At 43.5% G+C, this 20,667-nt stretch overlaps 1 protein-coding gene across 4 annotated transcripts in view; it reads right to left on the reverse strand.

The window, feature by feature from the left end:
* The window catches only part of LOC104931367 (myosin-10), a 52,526-nt gene that overhangs the window by 18,007 nt on the left and 13,852 nt on the right, over window positions 1-20,667 (reverse strand). For 2 of the 4 annotated variants that reach the window (XM_019265948.2, XM_027284820.1), the window contains 4 exons: window positions 6,811-6,838; window positions 4,760-4,862; window positions 3,227-3,256; window positions 941-1,033 (listed from right to left, as the gene is read on the reverse strand). In XM_019265948.2, coding sequence (XP_019121493.2) covers window positions 941-1,033; window positions 3,227-3,256; window positions 4,760-4,862; window positions 6,811-6,838 — 254 coding nt within the window. The remainder of the gene's footprint in view (window positions 1-940; window positions 1,034-3,226; window positions 3,257-4,759; window positions 4,863-6,810; window positions 6,839-20,667) is intronic. The other 2 variants (XM_027284819.1, XM_027284821.1) reach the window with 1 other exon arrangement.

Consider the following 20,667-nt stretch of genomic DNA (forward strand, 5'->3'; position numbering starts at 1 on the left):
AGGCATGTCTGTGGTTTCCTCACAGTGAATGTGTGGATGTGTGAATGTGTGTGTGTGCCCATCTGTCTACTGGTCTACTTCATTGCTGCTCATCTGAGGCAGCCGGTGATTCACCAGCTCTGAACACCGTGTTGGTTAATGTTGACCACATGTTTCACTGAGTCACACAACAATTTGAAATGTTCCCGAGCGAGAATTGTTGATGTAACACATCACTATAAGATCATCCAGTATTTAGGAAATGATTCTATCATTAAAGAAGACATAAATACAACAAAATCTATGTTTTTTTATCAAATATTCTAAAGTTAAAGAGAAATATTGAAGGAATAGTTTGACATTTTTGGAAAAATGTTTGATTGGATACGACTCATATTTACCTCAGCTTAGGTAACAAAATCTGCCGTCCAGCACCTCTACAGCTCACTAACAGACAACTTATATGTTGTTTGTTTAGCTCTATCAAAACCTTAATTTTACAGGAGGTTCTGTACTATTTCTTGGCGGGGTGCTGGAGTCCTGTGTTGATTAGTGATCTGTGGAGGTGCTTGAAGGTCGATTGATAAGTCATCTGGTGATCTGGTGGCTGTAGCTTCATATTCACCGTAAAGGTCTCATATGTCTTGTGTTTGTTTTGAGCTCAAACAAAAGAACATCAGTTAAGTTCAAAGTTAAAAACGAGTAAAAGGAAGAATTAAAAGGCAAAACATGAAAGCTACGTGAAGCCAAACGTCTAATAATCTCTTTTATACAGCTAACCTTAAGAATCCCATAATATATATGAATATATTTAACTCCTAAAGACTTGGGTCAAACTTGGGTTTAGATGATGTATATCTGGTCACTGTGGAGTTTCCATCAATCTGTTTCCCTTCCCCTGGATTCAGTCTTTACGTTTAAATCAAGACAATGATCATTTAAACAGGAACCGTGAACTCACAAAGCGAGACGAGTTGTCATTTTTCACTGTCTTGGCATTGCCAAAAGATTCAAGGATGGGGTTGGCTTGCAGGAGCTGGCGTTCCAACTCACCCTGTGGAAAAAGACAAGAGAGGTAAGAAGCAACAAAGCCGTCAAACATTCAGAACGCCTGGCACCGGAAAAAGAATCGCTCAAGTCGCTCATCACTATTCATCATATATTTCTGCGTCTGCCAAAACATACACAAGCTGGCGAGGCAAAATCGATTCTTCGTAAAAAAAGGGGGAAAAATGTAGCAAGAGTGATGATGCTAAAACAATCTTTCAGACAGTCAGCAGTTCATCGCGGCTCTGTTGGAGTTGCTTTAGTCGACTGCAGTACAATGTGATTTTTGTCAGGGAAACTCGACAAGTTCAACGGGCCAAGACAACCAAATAGTTTGAGGGAACTCGTGAAAACCGCAAAAGCAATATAGCAAGTGTGTTTGGACACATGCATTACAGTGAGTGGGCACTTTGGGTTGATGAGAGGGAGCCTTCTTCCGGGGCCTGCACATTCCTACGGTCGTGATGATATACCGTATATATCCAAAGACCGTACCACCGTGTTGGTAATGATGGCTTCCTCTTAAATGTCAAAATCTGGGTTGATAGGTGGTTGGAACATTTTATACAGTCCCTGAAACCTCCGGTTCCTCTAGACATGACACAACTTCTCTATCCAGGGCAGCGGCAGGACAGAAATAGCCTCTACAACAGATCAGATCCTTCCTTGATCTGACTCCAGGATACTCCTCTGGACTCTGGCCTGCCCGGGGAGGTTTGCGTGAGCTCTGACTTCGACGCCTGGATGGCTAATGCTGTAAGCCAGTGAGAAATGTCCATTAAGAGAGACGTGGGACTACCTATGGCCCTACTTGGATGTGTTTTTAAGAGATTGGCAGACAGAGAGAGAAGAAATTGTAATTCCTTCGCCTGTAGCAGAGAGAGAGTGAATCTTTCAGGCCCTGAGTAACACACAACCAGGTGCATTCATCTCTGCATAACTTAAGAGTGAACAGGTATTCCCTTATGTCTTTCTCACTGACAGAATTATGCTCCCTTCTCCTCTCCACTTCTTTTTCACCCCAAACCTCTCTCCTCCACCAGATCGTCCCCTCTCCCTCGACCCGTGGTTCTACATTCCTCTGGCCTGCGCTCAGAGGCAGGCGTAATGCAACGCAGAAGGGAAGCGGCATTAAAGGAGGTCAGTGAGGATGATGCACTGAGGCCCTCAGTGAGTTACAGCTACTCACTGTGAGCTACTGAAACGCAGCATATTAAACAGGCATTCACCCAGATCGTGTTCAGTTCTACAGTTATTGGATTTACTGAGAGAACACGGAGACATCAGGCGCTGGTTTGGGGAGGGAGACAGAAAAATAGCTACTGGATAAATCATGCGGAGGAGGCGCGCCAGAAAATATCAAGTTTTGTAGAGACAGGCGACGGAGTTGGGGTGAATTCAGGAGTGTGTCAGCAGAGTCTTCATTTGTGTTTCTTCTGGGACAAAAACGTGGTGGATCCAGGTGGAGCTACAACACCCAAACCGAAACATCCCCTGCGTCTGGTTATCGACTGGGCCACACAGTTAGAATAATAATTATCACAGCCAAGGCTGAAGAAACAGGCCAATGAATTATTAACTGAGATGCTCCTCAGACTACACGCATGCATCTACAACGGAAAAACATGCATGAATACAACAACAACTACGATCATCAATACGTTTCATCATGTCTGATCATTTTAAACCTCATAAATTTACGTCACTAAAAATGTAAATGATGAAGTTTAGCATGACATGTTAGAGGAGAGATGTTTAGTGCGGCTGTGGTCTGACGTTCACACTGATCTCAGCTGATGTGAAAGAGGATCTGACCCCAGAGCGACTAGCACTGAACGTGCACACTTTTAATAAAAGGTTTGACCTTTTTTTTTAGCGTTTCTAATGAAACATCTCGATTTTCAAACTGTTCTAATAAATCCGAAGCAACTGATAAAACAAAGTGTTTTAGTATCATGAGCCCGCTGCTGCTTTAATGGCAGATTCACTGGGCTTCAAATAATCATGTGAGGAGACTTGAGCCAGCACAAACAAATACCTCATAAAGAGAGAAGCTTAGATTAGTCTGTCAGCATCATTATGGAAGCGGCAGAGATTTAGAGAGACAGAGGCATGCACGTACACACAAACATTAACAAAAAAACAAACCACACACTCTTTTTTTTTGTTTTTTTTTTGAGAAAGCGGGAGATACACTTGCCTGGAGCTTGAATGCTTTGGGAGATTCGGGCTGTTTGTTATGGATAAACAAATGTAAGTGTTAAAAACCTGAAGCGCTCATGTCAGACACAAGCCACAGGAAACAGCAGTACACACACACACACTGAGCATCGCCCAGCATCGGGGCACCGGATGACATGAAGCAGCAGCAGTGACCGGTCAGGCCATATTAAAAATCTATGAGGTTAGCTGCGGATTAAGACACAACTTCAGTTGAGTATCTAGAACAATAACATCACAGTTCATCCATTCAGTAGTTTGACATTTTGGGAAACATGTTTATTCTCTTCCTCCCGCGACACCGCTCTCATGACTGCATGATAAATATGAATCTACAGCCATCAGTCAGCTACATCTCTTCCCACCTTTGAACCTCGGATATCCTCAAACACCTGTGGAGTATCCTGATCTAACCGCCTTGAACCTGAACTATGATCTCCTCTTTATATTTTACATCCTAAGTCACTAACCGACTTCTCAGCCATATTTCATCCTTAACGCTATATGGATTTTGGATTTCATCTTCTGGACCAGCTGAGGCGAGACGCCGTCCACCACACACACATCAACTCAAACTGAACCAGGACAGCATCGACTCAGCATACCTCACACTTCTCTGCTCTCTCTCCTCACCCTCTCCTCCTCTATGATGTATACCAAACCACGTACGACGTCGGACAACTCGAGGAGAGTCGATGTAATAACCACTACACCTAACCCTGCCCTTAGTTCTGATTGTGGGAGAGAAGCCTGCGTGTTCGCCAGCCTGACAGTTTGTTTTCATAGTGAGAAAGACCCGTTAAAGGGTTGAAATGTTAGGCACACGATATTTAGTTTTGTATTTTGAAAGAAATTTGATTTGGTTTTCGTTTTTGAAATAACAGAGGCTGCATTATCATAGGGTACTCTGAGGATCAAGATTGGACCGTGGCCGCGCTATGGACAAAGGCGCCAACGTTCCCGCAACCGCAACTGGGACCAGAGTGGCTCGACCAACCGGGGGGGAAGGACAGCGCACCTCCTCTTTCCCTAACCCCAACCTTTATGAACATGTTTAATTGTGTTGCAGAAACCAAAGTGTCAAAATGACAGTTTGTTCTTTTATGGGAGGTTTTATCTGCCAGACTATTTCTTGGCTCTGTGCAGTTGCCAGGCAACCAGCAGAGACTCCGGGAAGTTACTGGTCCAAAATAACTGGCTTAGGCACAGAATAAACAGAGAGAGAGATATAAAGTGTTAATTACTGAGCAGACTCTGTTACTGCTGAGCAGAGCCAGGCTTTGTGCTAAAGTAAGCTAAAGAGCTGCTGACTGTGGCCTTATATTATTATTTAACGCTGTGAACAATCCACTAGGATGAGAATAATCGTGTTTCCCAGAATGAACTATTTCAACACGGCCATCCAGTTTTTACTTTAACAGGTGAAAAAGACCGAGGATAGTTCGAATGTGATGTAAAAACTGGAGCTTAGCCAAAGGTAGAGAAGGCAAAATGTAGGTAGTGTGGCTCTCACAGGAATGTTGTGGTCTTTGCGTCCTTTGTGTGAGGAGGCAACGTGGGCCAGGTACTGGATGACCTTCTTCGTGTTCTCGGTCTTGCCAGCGCCTGATTCGCCTCTGAAAACAACAAAAGAGACAGACGGCATGGAGATCCACATGGGGCAGACAGAGGGAGTGAGTGAAGAACGAGGAGAAGTGAGGAAAAACACACTTTTCTCATCACATCCGACAAATATTTACAACGCTCTGAGCGTGCAATCATGAATTATAGGCCTTTAGCTGTGACCCACAGCCACATTACAGGAAATAATCTGTGTAAATCGTCCACAATTTAAGAAGGTACAGACAAAACATTGTAAAACCAAAATAAGGCATCATTATGGCGGTCAAGAGAGATTGGATGGAAGGAAGGAAAGAATAAATAAAGAGAGGAGCAACAACCATCGGGCTATCGGCATCCATTCGTCTGTTTGACTGGAGAGCTGTGGTTTGGTGGGCCCGTCTCCAAAGTTTCCAGGCTTTTTAGGCCGTCTCTAATGATAGCTGTGTTCAGGCAGGGCCATCCACAGCTCCCACAGTCAGGACGCAGAGGCCAACGCCGAAACCAGGCCAGCAACACTACACTGAGCTGCATACCAGTGGCTTTAGTCTAGCTGGCTATTAGCTCCGCTGCACACGGAGAACTGCAGCACCAGAGTTCGATGGGCGAGTCCTCGAACACGGGATACAACAACAATAGCAATATAGGTCAAGATAGTTACACATCCCAGTTTGGCTTGATGTCTTCATAGTTTCACAGGAGTGGAAATAATAACTCGCTGACTTTCTCCACATTTTATCATTTCTTCCTAAGGCAGACTTTGTAAGTGTGAGATTCTACAAGCTCTCTGTGTGTTTTGCTGAGATAGACGTTGGTTTGTGTTGATAGCGAGAGCTGGGAGGTGGAGTTCATCAGTACATACCAAGAAGTTGACATAAGACCCTGGTTTGCTAAACCACATAACTGCACAAGACCTTCGATAAGTCTATGCTAAATAGGCTTGTGGCATTTTAACTGGATTAAAAGTTTGTCGTTGCAAAGCTCCCTTTTTATTCTAAGGGAGGTGGTGAGCTGACCTACACAACCCGGTCAGGTAACCTGTGCTTTCTTTTAAAATTGGTGCTTCTTCAGTGTCTGAAACAGACATGATGCTACATCCCTTCAATAAAATTGAGGTTTTGGCAAAAGTACAACAAGGAAAGATTAGTTCGGATCAAACTGTACTGATGTCCGGAGGGAAGTTTAGCATTAGAGCAGCACAAGAAGAAGATGTACTCTGTCATTCTGTGTTTCAGACTTGGATTGATTCAACTGAGAGGGTCAATTTCTCCAACAAACTGGATCTTCTTTACTTCTTTCTTCCATTTTCATGGATTTAAAATACTTTCGAAGATGCTTTCACTCTGAAGCTTCCCTGGGTGACCAGCCTGCTCACCACTACTGCTAAAACGTCTCCGCTGTCACCAACAGGGGGTGTCGTCTCCAGACTTTAAGACTAATTATGCAACAGCTCTTGTCCGTCCATTGGCAGCCTCAAGTCAAAGCCACACTCAAAAAGAGTGTGTGGCACTCAATTACTCTCTGCCAAAGAAGATGAAGGCAGGCCACCAAACCGCACTCATAACTCGTCGTCTTAGTATTGGGCAGAGCTGCTGCACAACCCAACGTCCGCGAAAAAGCTATTTGAAACCAGCCTTTAAATAAAACAGCAGGGTGACGGGAGCTGGCAAACTGAGAGGAACTAAGGGGAGGAAAGGTTACTTCACAAACCAGGTACATCAGAAGTGATGACCCCTATGAAGCGCTCTCATCGTATGTATACGTACATATATAAACATTTCAAACCCTGCTTCTGTATGAGATCACCTTATTAAAGGTGCAGCTATATAATCTTCAGCTGGGGACAGTTTCATTTTCCAGCCTGCCAAGCTGCTCTATCACCAGAACCAACAGAACTGACCTCAGGAGAAGAGAGAGAGGAGATAGGAGGACAATTAATGGGGAGTTAAGAGTTGCGGTACTTACGTGCAAAGGATTGATTGGTCCTCGCGATCTGTTCAGAGAAAACAGAAAAAACACAGTCAGCATCTTTCCGTCCTCTCCCTGGTTTCATTAAAAGTAATTGCTAAGAGGCTTTAGTGGTCAAGTAGTTGGACTGCTGTTGAACACACTGAAATGCAACGCAACATAGCCAGTTCTGCTTGATGGTACGGGGCACAGCATCAGGTCATTTTTCCTGAGAATGATGGGAAACACTTTTACAGCCAGAAGTTCATTCCTCAGCCTCCTTCATCCTGCAAAGCCACGCTGTGCGACGGCAATAAACGGACACCCAGACCAGTAACCGTACCTCTAACAAGGAATTCAGACCCAGCTCTAGATGACAGGATCAGCTATGCTATAAGTGTGTGACCTCTCAACTTTCTCCACACTACAAAGAACTCAAAGAACCAGAACCAAGAGGGAACCGACCCGCTTAACACAAACTGTAACCGTCAGAGCATGCCCTGATGTCATATGTCGACTGGTGAACGACATATTTCTGTTCATATTTAGATTTAGGTCTGTGAATATCCTGGCAGGTTTTACCAGGCAAAGTGTTTTATAGCTCAGAGGACTTCAAGTTCCTGTGTGTGGTTGAGTTAACTGAGCACCTCTTTTTCCTCTGAATGAACAAAAAACTAGAAAGTAAATAAATAACAAACCCCAAAATGTTGGTTTGATATATAAATAGAAATGATATAAATCATTCATCAAGCTGCACCTTTCAGATCTTTAACGTGTGATTAATGTTTGTGTGTCTCATGATGATTTGAACTCCTGAAAAGTGCTCTTATTATCCTCCACTACAGCTTCAAACTTCGTCTTTTTTCCATAGATCAGCCTCAATAAAGCTTCTAACATCCACCAGCTCACATCAAAGGAGCCATCTGATAAAAACCACATGTAGTGTAGTAACTGTTTTACTGTGGCTGAGAGCAGCAGGCATGACTTCAACTCACAGGACTGTCTGCTTGTGTACTGCGTGAAAAATGAAGCCTGACATCACACCACTGTTTAGCAGACAGGTGACAGAGTCGAGATGACCTCGTCTCATCGGTCAACAGCACGAGCCAGAGGCTGAAACATCTGAACATGTCTATCGTCACATAAACACGTAACCTATATGTGCAAACGGGCTCTTTGGAGTTCTGGCTTCTGCTTCCACACAAAATAAACAACGCCAGGTTCGATTATGGTTTTAAAGTAACAGAGTCTTGTGCCAGTCACAAACTGAGTCCTCCCGCTGCCCTTCAATCATCGCTGACATTCTTGTGGCAGGAAGTAAGGAGATTTTTCATTTCCTGAAAAAGACAAATTTGGGAACACCTCCACATTCCACAAGCTCAGTAAAAGTGAAAGAAATGGGGCCACCCTGCAACAACGAGCTGCACTGCTGAAGTAATGGAAGCACATTATATTCTGTTAGATATTATCCTGGGCAGTTGAGGTCATGCTTTTGTACGCTGAAAAACTTTTCCGATGTAATTCTCTCAGCTCTTTTGTGCACCGTGATTAAGCCAGATCCTAAAATGGATAATATTATCCATCCACCGTGGGGATGATTGCCTCCTATAACCCATTAAGTCACAGCTTGCTGATGTGGGTCGGTTTTCACAGACGGCTCAGATGCTCGTTTAAGGTGTTATCTTTCACCGAAGAAGTGACCTTTTGTTCTCGCACCAAAGCGCGAACTTCCCTCGGGTGACAAAAAGCTGGTGAACTGAGCGTGAGTGTGCGTTTGCACCTGGACCTTACGTCACTAAGAGTGATTTTCATTCCTCTTTCCAGTAAAACTCTCATCCCAGAAGAAAAATGATGAATGCTAATGTATGCATACTTGTGTTGGACGAGAGTTGCTGTAACAGCGGGGGGGTGGAATGATGAATGAGCCGCTCACTTTTACCGGATACATCTCCCTTGTTGACGAGTTAGCCGTCGAAACGCGGGTCAAAGTTTGATTACCCTTCCTGTCTGTGTTTCACATCTACATACACCTGATGCTTATCAGATGCCCCCCCCCTCCCGTAATGTAATGTCTTTGCACCTCCAAGCATCGCTGGACTGAAGCACGCAACACTGCGTAAGCCAGCACGAATAAGACAAACCAAACATACACTCCCAGCTTGATATGATTAAAGGGTAAGTTTGCACGTGTGACCTCATGCCTCTGAAATTAGCGCCTGATTACAATCTGCGACAAACGTGAACAAAAAAAAAAAAAATCGGTCGTGATTTTGTAATTCCGTTTAACCCCCTTACTCAACCTCTTTCCAAATGCCCCCGCAACTGCAGTCAGCCCCAAATGCCCATCCACTTAGCTCAAGTGTTGCTCTGGCGCCTTAATAAACACCATGTGATGGATAAGTCTTTCCTCTATAGTGCACAGGAACTTTTGTTTTGTCTCTTTTGGCACCAGCAGCCGTCATTTGTTTGGAACTGTAGCAGCATGAGTGGTAATAGACACCATGGCTCCACAGGCAAAAAGCACGACAACAAGACCAAAGAAAATACAGAAGAATGTGTCAGTCTTCATATTTTTAAAGATATTCTGGTGTCTGTGTATCTGTGTGTCATTATAAAGAATCACTGGTGAGTCGGCGGGTGTCTGCTGGAGCTTGAAAGCACACACACCATTGAGCTATACGCACTTCATTCTCTGCCCATCACACATCTATTTATCCAGCTTCTCTCTGAAGCCCTCTTTATACTTTTCATTTGACCTTATATTCCTCTGCGGACGCCCATCACCTCCACATATAAACCCCCCTCCGGCTCTTTCCACACTAGACAATCATTCCTTTAATCTACCATCCACTTCATGATCCTGTGCAATCAGACAACGTGAAGCAGACGCTGCCTTCGCTTGCAAGAATCGATGGGAGGTTTGTAAAAACACACTGTTGATCCATCGAGCAGAGAGCATCAAACCGCTGCTGCTGAACAGCTTATCCAATTATTTATCTAGTGGTGTAGTTGGAAATTTGTAGATCCTGAGCACTGACAGTAAAAAGAAAGAACAACGTATAAGGTGAGTTGTATATAAATTCACCCTCAGTACAGTTGTCATGAACGGGGAAATTAGCTACAGAGACCAAAACAGTTTTTTGTACCAGGCTGTAAACATGTTTATTTCTGCTGTCTAACATGGGGACTTATGGAGACTGACTCACTTCTGGAGCCAGCCTCAAGTGGACGTTAGAGGAACTGCAGCTTTTGGCACTTCCACACACACAAAGGACACGACATATACAGACACAAAAGTTGCCGCTTGCCTCTATAAGCAGGTCCTAATAGTACTAGATAATAAACCAATTATCATCACTGTAATATAACTCTCCTCTTAGAGGACGCCTGCCCAAGTCTGGTTGGTGGCCAGTAATAGAGTATCTACTCTTAAACATTAGAGATTCTGGAAGCTTTAAAGGGTTTAAAACCAGCCTCAGACTGTGGCTAAAGGTGTCACCACCAATGATTTTTTTGTATTTATCAGACTCAGATTCTATTTATTATATAACACTTTATGTATTGCACTGTTTTCTGAGTATTTATGGTGTCGTGGTTGCTCTTTTATCTTACTGTACAGAAGATTTTTTTTTTTAAATCTTCGTCTTGCCGTGTTCGTTAACTTTTAGTAACGGATCCTTTGTGAAATGAACTCGGCCCGTTCTGTTTTAATGAATGAGTGCATCCATCCGTCTGCTCCGTGCTCTCACCTTGGCCCTCTTGGCAGCTGCTGCTTCCTAGATCGCCACGGCAACTAACTGCTGGGTCATATTTACCCAGGATGCCATGCTGGCTTGGCGTAGGTGCACCAATCAAACTGCATGTGCTCTTCCCTTCCAGTAGCTCATTACTGCCTCGCTAAATCTTTATCCCCTTTGTGTTTCCCCTTTTCTCTCCGTTGCTCTCATTTCCCCCTTTCCCCCCCACCCCTCCTGAGTGAATAGTGCAAAGCCAGATTACACAGACCGCTAAAAAGTACTGAAGACAAAATCACTTTTCCACAGCAACACGTGTTTTTAATTTGAACACCTCATCAGAACTCTTAGCTGCGCTGCTATTTCCACCACAACAGCTCACAGCCAATCATTTAGGTAATGTTAACGGGAGATGGAAATAAGTTGGCTCATTTCATTCATCAGATTTTAAGGCCAGACCCTCTGCATGGATTCAAGATAAATCTAAATGACAGCACAGGAAAACGGCGGCTTTTAGCTGGATCAGCATCGCTGCAGTGTCATGTCACGGTTCACTGAAGGGTGACACGCTTCACTTCTACTTCATGTTGGAGAGAGATGTAGCAAACAACTGACGCAGCAGCTCCTCGGTGACACTCATTTCCTGAGATTGTTGTAAATTTCACTTTTATAACTGCAGTCATTTTAAACAGCTGCATGCAGTTTGTCTCGTGGGTGCACGAAACCGATACGCAGATCTCACACTCTGGACTCCCGCGGTAGGAGACGGGCCTGTCTTGCACAGCAGGGTTCCCTTCGCTGCTAATAATTTATCCCCCACGAGGATTAAACAAACCCTCATTCTTCACATTCCAGAGCGTTCTCCCCCTTCTTGCTCCCTCCGTCTCCAACAAAAGCCCCAATCGTTATCACGGCTCCTTATTATCGACCTCGTTTCACCTTGTCCAGCATCAGCACCCCTTCTCCTCGGTGTAACTCGGTTTATTGTTCTGTCCTATCTACTGTAAACTATTCACTCCTGCCTTACACGGAGGTCTCCTTTCTTAGTAAATATGGTGATTTTGATTAGCGGGAGGCCAAGAGAGGCCAAGAGATTAAGATAACATGCTGTACTCTCAATGGGAAAACATGCTGAAGAATTTAAAACACACTGCGGTATGCTATTATGTTAACTAGAAGTCATTTGTAGTTAATGGACATAAAACGTGCAGAAATAACGGCGGCGTCACTCAAATTAGTAACGTTAGATCGGTTATTTCTTTTTGACCTCATTTTTAATGATCCAGAGTCTGAGTGTGGATCAAAATTTCTCATTTAGGCTCCAAACTGAAAATGTTTGAGGTCTCCCGACCACAACCACCAGAAAAAAAAAAAAAAACATTCTTCACATCGCCCCGCTCAAACCAAACCTTAATGTACAAAAACATTCTTAGAACAAGGAACGTAATTACATCCATTTATTGTCAATGGTCCTCAGCAACATGGCTCCAGTTCAACGCAGTCCGACCTGAAGTCTAACCCGCAAATTGCACTTCCTAATTGTTGTTTAAATGTTAACTCTGTGCATGTGGATCACACGTATTCTCACTCATTTTGTGCTAAGATAACTAAAACCAGAAGCTATTCACGTAAAGAGGATCCTCAAGATCATTTCATCCTCACGCAAACACTTCCAGGTAGCAAAACTTTCTGATTAGGAACACGCAGCTAGAAAAAAAAAAACTGTTACCAAAATGGAAGTTGGCTTAAAAAACACCATTTTTAACCTTTCGGGGTCTTTGCAACTGGATGTAACACATTTTTTCCACACTGCAGCTCAAGATCTCCCAATTCGCTTCATAAAAGAGGTCGTAAAACACACAAAAAAATACTAGCGCCATGGCAACCACTTCACACACATAAGAAATCCGGAGTGATAGCCAGTGAGCTGCTCTCTCATAAACTGCCGTTTAGTCTATATGTGGAGAGATTGACCCACACAAACACACACACACACACTCGTGCACACACAAGTGCTTGTGTTAGTGCAAAGGTAATCTAAAAATGTCGGCTTTCTTACTCATAAAGGTCTAAAGTGAAGGCAGGACACAGTCCAGAGCTACTTAAACCCAGAGGAACAAAGCTTTAAGTGTGTGTGTGTGTGCGTCTGTGTATGTGTGCGTGTGTGTGTGTGTGTGCGTGTGTGTGTGTGTGTGTGAGACAGAGCTCATTCACATTCCCAGACAGTGGAAGTAGCAAACAGTTCAGCGTGATCTGGGAAGTGTTCTGGTCTGTGTTTACCTGCAGTGTTTAACTGTCACTTCGAAGCTTCCGGGCAATTATGATAAGACGCAAGTTAAACACAGTTAAGTAGACGGATGAAGAAGAGTAATACACTACGCCACTTTGACAGGATAAACACACTTGGCAGCTATAAATCCTCCAATAGCGATTAAGGTAATACTAACAATCGCTTCACATCATCCACTGAGTGTGACGGAGTAAAGGCAGGCGAAGGGCCCACATTAAAGGTCCAGTGTGTAGGATTTAGTGCCACCTAGCAGTGAAGTTGCAGATTGCTCTCCCTCGCCTCACACTCTCCTTCCACGTAGGAAGAACTCGCATAAAAAGCAAAAGGTCTAGATCAGTGTTTGGTTTGTCTGCTCAGGGCTACTGGAGATATAAAGGGCTCATTTTAACGTAAATGTTCAGGTGATTATACGCTAATGAAAACATACTTATGAATATTATATTCCTGCCAATAGATCCTCCGAAATCTTACACACTGCACTTTTAAATATCCTGTAAGATTAATTTATATTTACAGTACTTTGAAGTCTATAAATGACAAATTTATAAACTTGGAAGAAGCACAAAGCAATTAAAGAGTATACAAAAGTGATAGTCAAGCAATTCTGAGTGTTGTGTTACCACTAGGGTGGGCAACTCACAGTAAAAGGATCTTTCATGCTCACTAAATTCTCACATCTTTCAGCTCCACTTTGTAACACAAGCACTGAGTCAAACATTTAAAGTTTCAATGCCAAGCCTACTCGGTTATTTCTTCAGACTTTTCAAAACTCTAAAGATGTGTTGAGACAGAAAGCGAAGCACATTCGTGTAAATTGGACTGCTTGTGTTGAACCGTATTGATCTGCCCCAAAAAACAGCCGATCAGCACTATTAGTACAGACGTGAGCTGGAAGCTGGCTAGAAACAGACGTGCTGATTGTGTTTGTACGGGACTGTGCCTGTGTGTGTGGCTAAGATCAACCGGGAACTCGAAGTTCGTTCTGTCAGTCATTTCCGACCTCTCACTCTCCTTTTTCCTCTCATCAGTGCTCGTATACGAAGCAGATGTGTAAAAGCATTTTGACTCGCGCAGATGTGTCTTTGCCACGGTTTGCACCACCCGGAGGAAATTCATGTCTAATGGTGTCTTTCCATTTTGTTTATATGGTTTATATGGAATCGCACCACATCTTAAGTTTACACTGCATTCTGTCTGAACACTGGACTTTAAAGATACGTTACGTTCCACAGATTACATAAATATGTTCCCCCTCCTCCACCTCCTGGTTAAGGGAACTCCCCCAGACAAATTTCCTCCATTTGGAAGACCCTCCAACCGAACCAACAGAGGCATCACCTCCTCCATGTGTGTTACCCTTGTAATGTAAACAGATACCTGTGGCTGCAAAAGTTTTACATTACTGAAATAAAACATAGGATATATTGAAACTAAAGGGCGGCACAGTGGCGCAGTGGCACACCTTGGGTACAGTCCATGGACATGCACGTAACAGGTTAATTGGTGACTCTAAATTGGCCCTGTGATGAACTGCCGACTTGTCTGGACAGGTGTACCCCGTCTCTCACCCTAAGTCAGCTGGGATAGGCTGTAGTCACCGGTGACCGGTGATGGATGGATACTGAAACAAAAACTGAAACCACTACAAAATATCTTTCTACTGAGATATATGTAACTCAAAAAAATGTGATTTAACAAAATAACAAGATGTACAGTGTCATTTCTTATGCAAGAGGGCAAATTCACGTCTCACAGAAGCCCGTATACGCACGGTTGATTATAAATTACTCATAAATAAGAAATATATAGAAAAAAATTCTGACAGCTGTTGGGATGAAGGTAGCACTTCTTACAGTCTGTTGCTGAAGGAGCAGTTATGTAATTTTATATGTTGATTATTCACAGATCAATCAGATTATTAAGCCGTCTTCGGTGATTATGAATGAACGACAATGGTTTGAGACACATTTAAACTGCTCTGTGGGCTCCATTGTTTGCTTTTGCCGCTCCAGTGAGGCACAAAGACTGATGGGTAATCCGGCTTGCCAACTTCCAGTAAAGTGATGCACTGTTTTTCAGTTCTTCTTCCCGACACAGTTCCCTTTGAACTATAATACCCCGAGTGGTCCACTTTGCAGGGAACCACCAGTAACTAATCACAGTGTAGACTTCAGGATTTGTCCAGGGCAAAGCAAGTGAGTAAAGCTAAAAAGTACAGTTGTTGAGATCATCACCCATTTTTCAATTTAGTCTTAGTCTTGTGTCAAAGTTCATTCTTAGTCTTAGTCACTTTTAGTCTTTCACAAATCATTTTTGTTAGTCATATTTTAGTCGACTAAAAGTCTCAAAATTTTGATCCAGTTTTAGTCAAAACATTTTAGCATAACATTTTCTTTGTTTATTAATTCCAGTTCACTTGGGTGTCTGAGGTTAATGTGCCTTTTCAGGTTGGTGGTATTTTTACCAGCAATTTTCTCCCCGCACATATTCCCATCCGTCAAAACGAGGCATTGTGACTTTTTCCCTGCTTCTAAATAACGGCAATGGGACCACATGTCCAGTCTCTTTTTCCTTCTGAGCATGATCGCGCTGTCCGTACGCCGTGTTTCTCCTGCAAGCCACAGGTGCGAGAGCAGCAAGAGGATATCGAACGTGTGGCTGTGACGTTGCATACAGCAAAAGAAGTGTTGGCACAAACACATGACAGCAGGACTGGATGTTGCTTTTTTTCTTATATAGTCGACGAAAACAAGGAGGACATTTTTGTTTATTTTTTATTTCCTGCATGACATTTTCGTTCTCGTTCTTATTCGTCAACAAAAACGCACATTGGCACATTTTTGGTCAATGTTTTTAGAAAATTTTGTCGGCTCGTTAACGAACATATTTCGTCTCGTCTCGTCTAACGAAATGAACACTGGTTGAGATATATAGAGACTTGTATAATATCAGCAGAGTATAGATATTTTGGCTCATGGAGTTGAGTTACTACACTGTACTTCTGTGGCCATTTGCAACCGCTGAATGACTAAACGGCTCAACTGCGTTATTCACTGTAATGCTGTTGAACCAGCTGCCAGTTAGGCATTCACAGGCATTCATGAGCCTGCGAACAGAAGGGCAGACATCCACACTGAGCTGACTGGCCATTTGCGTGTACCAATCTGTGTGTGTGCTGGAATTTGGATGCCCCTGGTTTCCCTCCCTACCAGCACTGGGGCCTCTTTGGGTGTGGAGCAGGCGTTGTTTTCAGCGGGGGCCGGCGGTGCAACAGAAGTGACGTTAAAGGGAAATGAGTGGCAGGTGTGATGAGGGTCAAAATGTGGAGGTTACCACAAAGAATACAGCCAACCATCAGTTATAGCGTTACTGTCAAAAGTAACACCGTGGACGGATGCATCATTTTCACACTATCAGCTAATTAACAAATGGGTGGTGACTTTCCTAAATCCCACTGACGGTGACAGGATGTTCCCCCTGTGCATCTGGCACAAGTGAGTACCGCCCAGGCTTGGCAGACGAGGACAGAAGGGTGTGGTGGAGAAGATACCAGATAGGAGAATGAGCAAGGGAAAATAGCGATAGCAGGGAGGAAAGTTCACGGTGGCACATGGGAGTCCGAAGAAGCTATAAATAACACTGTGTCGCCCGCTGACATACTTGGAGATGAAATCCTAAGTGTGTTTCTTCTGATTCAGGTTCAGGGTTAGGGATGACAGTTGGCAGCTGAGATCACAGACAGAAATAGATCATCATCGCGGCTTAGTGAATGTCCCGGAAATGACAGCAATGTGTGACGGGACCACCTGAGTGAGTGTGTGAGGGAAACACACACACAGACACACACACTAAGGCAGAGAGGAAGCTATTCTCATTAATTACACCTAGAGCTTCCTCCTCCTCCTCCTCCCCCTGTCGAAGCTGTTAAGCTGTCAACACTCCTCTGCTTTGGTGTAAAAATGTCAATCTGCATTTTTAATAACAATGATACAGCAGGAGTGTAACTAACATTAATATTCTTTATACATGATGAGGGGGTTTATCAGGGATTTATTGTTATTAAAGGTTGGAACGGTGCAGAAAATCAAAATCAAAGTTGAGCCAGAAACCAAAGTTCAGAAACTACGTTCATGAGTTTTGGGTAGTGACCGAAGAAGAGATTGCAGATACAAGCGGCTGAAATGAACTTCCTCTGCTGGGTGGCCGGGCTCAGCCTTTAGAGATAGAGCGAGGACATCCAGAGGGAGCATCAAAAGGAGCCAGCTGAGGTGGTTCAGACATCTGATCGGGACGCCCTATGGGTGCCTTCCTTTCGAGGTGTTGTGGTCCAATTGGTAGGAGACCATGGGGCAGACCCAGAACCTACTGGAGGGACTACATAGCCCATATGGGCCTGGGAATGCAAGGGCTTGTCGAGTTTGCATGTTCTCCCCGTGTCTGCTTGGGTTCTCTGGCCTACTTCCATGCAGCTATATCGGTGACTCGAAATTGCCTGTAGGTGTGAATGTCAGCGTGAATAGTTGTCTGTCTGTCTGTCTGTCTGTCTGTCTGTCTGTCTGTCTGTCTGTCATGCGTCAGTCCTGTGATGAACTGGCCTCTTGTCCAGGGCGTAACCCTCCTCTCTGGATCTATAGAGTAGAGACTACAGCTCATCCCTGATGTGGCATCACTACAGAGACTTGTGGATTGGATTCTTCATTGGTAACCAATCAGAGAGTCTGTCTTAGTCACTACACATTCACAATAATTTGGGATGAATGTTTAGACGTATCCATGTGAAAGAAAAGAAAATTCATACATTAAACATGGACACAATCGTTTCATCTGATAGAAACACAGTGATTGAGTTCATACATCGTACTGAATTACGGGATCCACACCCACTTGAGTCCATTTGAAGCCAATAAAAATGGACTCTACTCAAATAAAAATCTCGTCTGTGCCATCACTGGCTTTGAACCTTCACCAAAATGAAGCCAATACATACACACTGACACGCGCACACAGAAACAACAAACACTCATTTGATTTACAGAGAGGGTTCAGCTGCTTAGCAGTCTCTCTCTCTCGGTCTGTATTAAAAGCGCAGGGCTGCTTTAAAGTAGTAATAGTTTGAGATAAGATTACTCACAAACTCATGTATCTGTCTGTTAAATATTCAGACAGTGGTTTTACAGGGGTTACAGTATGTGTGGGGTAACTTCCTGGAGTATCCACCCATTCAAAACAGCAACGATCTTCTTTAAACCTCAGTTTTTTAACAACTTATACAAACTTTTTTGTAGTTTAGTCGTGTAGCAGTGGTAGTCTTTGTGCTGAGCTAAGATAACTGGAGCATGGCATTGATCATCTCATCTAGATCTCTGCCAGAAAGTGACTTTTTTTTAAAATCTAAAACTATTCCTTTAAAAATCGGTGGATGTGGATCACACATTTCCACATACGACAAAACCTACGAGGCCAGATTCGCCATGCATGATTTCATCTGCTTCATGTCAAAGTATTTCATGTTTCAGTCGATGACGGCTGACTTTTGTAAGAGCGAACGGTATATATTAAAGAAACACATATGGACGTTAAGAGTCTCTCGCGTCTTAAATTCAGCTTCTCGGCCACATGTCCCGTGGGCTTGTGTTTGGCTCGTAACGGCTCATGTTATACTGTCTGAGCTGTGCTCCACACAGAGCGTTCAGACAGGCTTCTGGAATCTTTCCCTGTTTAAGTCCCACAAAGCACATTTTTCAAATGCTTCTGACGCAGGGGTGAAATGAGAAAAGTCTGCGAGGGGGGAAAAAAGAAAAAAAAGAGGGGGTATCCAGATAAATAGAACAATTGAGAGAGAGAGAGAGAAAGAGGTGTAGAGGACCAAGTCCCACGTGTTTCTCATGGAAAGAGGTGCTGGTCTGGGGTGGTAAACATTCTTGGGATAATTAGAAGAGTCTTTGAAATCCAATATATGTCTATTCCCCCTGCATTAACTGCAGCTCATGTCTGTTACCCTGAAGATATGTGCCAGCTATATGGCAGCATAGCTGAGAGACAACATATGAGTGTCAACGGTGGAATGGATATCCGTGGCTCAAATTCACCCCACTTGGGAGTCAGTGAGTGGGACCGTAACATCTGGTGAGGGCGGGAGCGAGAGGCTTTAATGCAGCTCGAAAAAGTTGGGACTACCTGCAGCTTGTGCTCGCTGTAGAGGAGAGAGAGACGTAATGTACGTTCTGGTTCACTGAGCACAGCGGTCATGCCAGACAAAGTACCAGCAGCCCCACGTCGCACACGTGTTCTCATTTCCCACAGTCGTGACGGGGCGGAGGGGTCTATTCTCTTCCTCTGATATACTCACGTCACGATTCAGCCCATTGTTCGTTAGCCTTGTTTAACAAATTTTAATCACATTCCAGTCGTAAACTCATTAGCAGTAACTGCTCCAAATGAATCAAAGAAAGTCGGACTGTAATTCTTTTATATTTCTGTTTTCTCGCTGTCCTCTGCGGGTTAAACTTCATCTCAGTTCCTCACAGTTCGTAAAGTTTTCCAGCCGAGGATCCAAAGAATGAATCCGGGATTTCGTTAAACATAAATCATCTCTCGTCCTAGATGTGAGCCGAGGCAATAACTGCACAAGGTGTTGTATGCTATGATCCAGAGTGAGGGCCTGTGCCTGAAAAAGAGCAATTGGATCTTTTGTTTTAAAATGTATGATCTCTTCATTTTGGCAGTTGAGGTGTTTTTCAAAATAAAATGAAAGCACTAAGGAGAAAGCAGCACGACCTTCTCTACTTTATTATCACGTCTGTCTGGAAACAACTGTCTCACCTCATCATGTCCATCTATTGTCCACTGCCAACAGGGATTACCTGTGACGCGTCCCGTGGAAATATAATACACATTATCACGGCTGCCGCTCAAAGGTCAGAGATAAATTTTAAACACTTCACTTCTCCGGTCGGGGTTATCCTCTAAGTCTTACTCATGCACAGTTTTGTTTACGCTAACAGAGCCTAAGTGCTGCACAACAGCACGCGTACACAGTGTAAAATTAGCCTTGTGCTTTTGGGTGTTGCCTACAGGCCAATGAGAGGGGAGAGAAAAACAGTTGCGGCGAGATACGGCGGTATTTGGCAACGGTAATCGATTGCAGATGGCAGCCGCCGGGTGGCTTGTGTTTGGTCCACAGTGGTTCTTTGTGATGGCTAGGCCTGCCATAATCCAACAGGACGAGGCTGTTTTTTTTTACGTGTGTGTGTTTATGCTGGCACCTCTAATATCACAGCGCTAAGCTCTGCAGCCCCACAGGAATCCAGACACACACACAAGGGGGGACCAGGGGTCCAGTCACAGAGGGGAAACTGTATCAGTGTGAGGCTGTGGGGCAGCGGATGACTGAATATGAAAGAATATTAAAATAATACAATAAATCACAAAAGGATAATACAAGTCAAACTAACTAGGCAGCTGTGGTATGTTTAGATTAGACTTTATTACAGTCTATTCTATGCTGATCTTTCATATTGTGATATAGTTTGGGCGAGTACTTTTCCTACTACGCTCCACAAAATTTTGGTTCTATGTCTCATGTGCACCTCTATTTCATAAACGCAGATTCCTACCTTTCATGACATCAATATTTCTCAGATATGTGTTTTTATTTAAAGGTCCACTCTTATTCAACTCGTCAATCTTCAGCTCTTCATCCTCCACGGTCAATTTTCTATCAAATTTAGGGGCGCCGAATTATAGAATAACTTTTTCCACCTGGCAAAAACACCTCATCTATAAAATATTACAAATGACTGAAGAAAGAAAAACATATATACTGTATATATATATTATTAGTTTCTCAAT

This window comes from Larimichthys crocea, chromosome XII, assembly GCF_000972845.2.
Source record: "Larimichthys crocea isolate SSNF chromosome XII, L_crocea_2.0, whole genome shotgun sequence".
Classification (NCBI taxonomy): Eukaryota; Metazoa; Chordata; class Actinopteri; family Sciaenidae; genus Larimichthys; species Larimichthys crocea.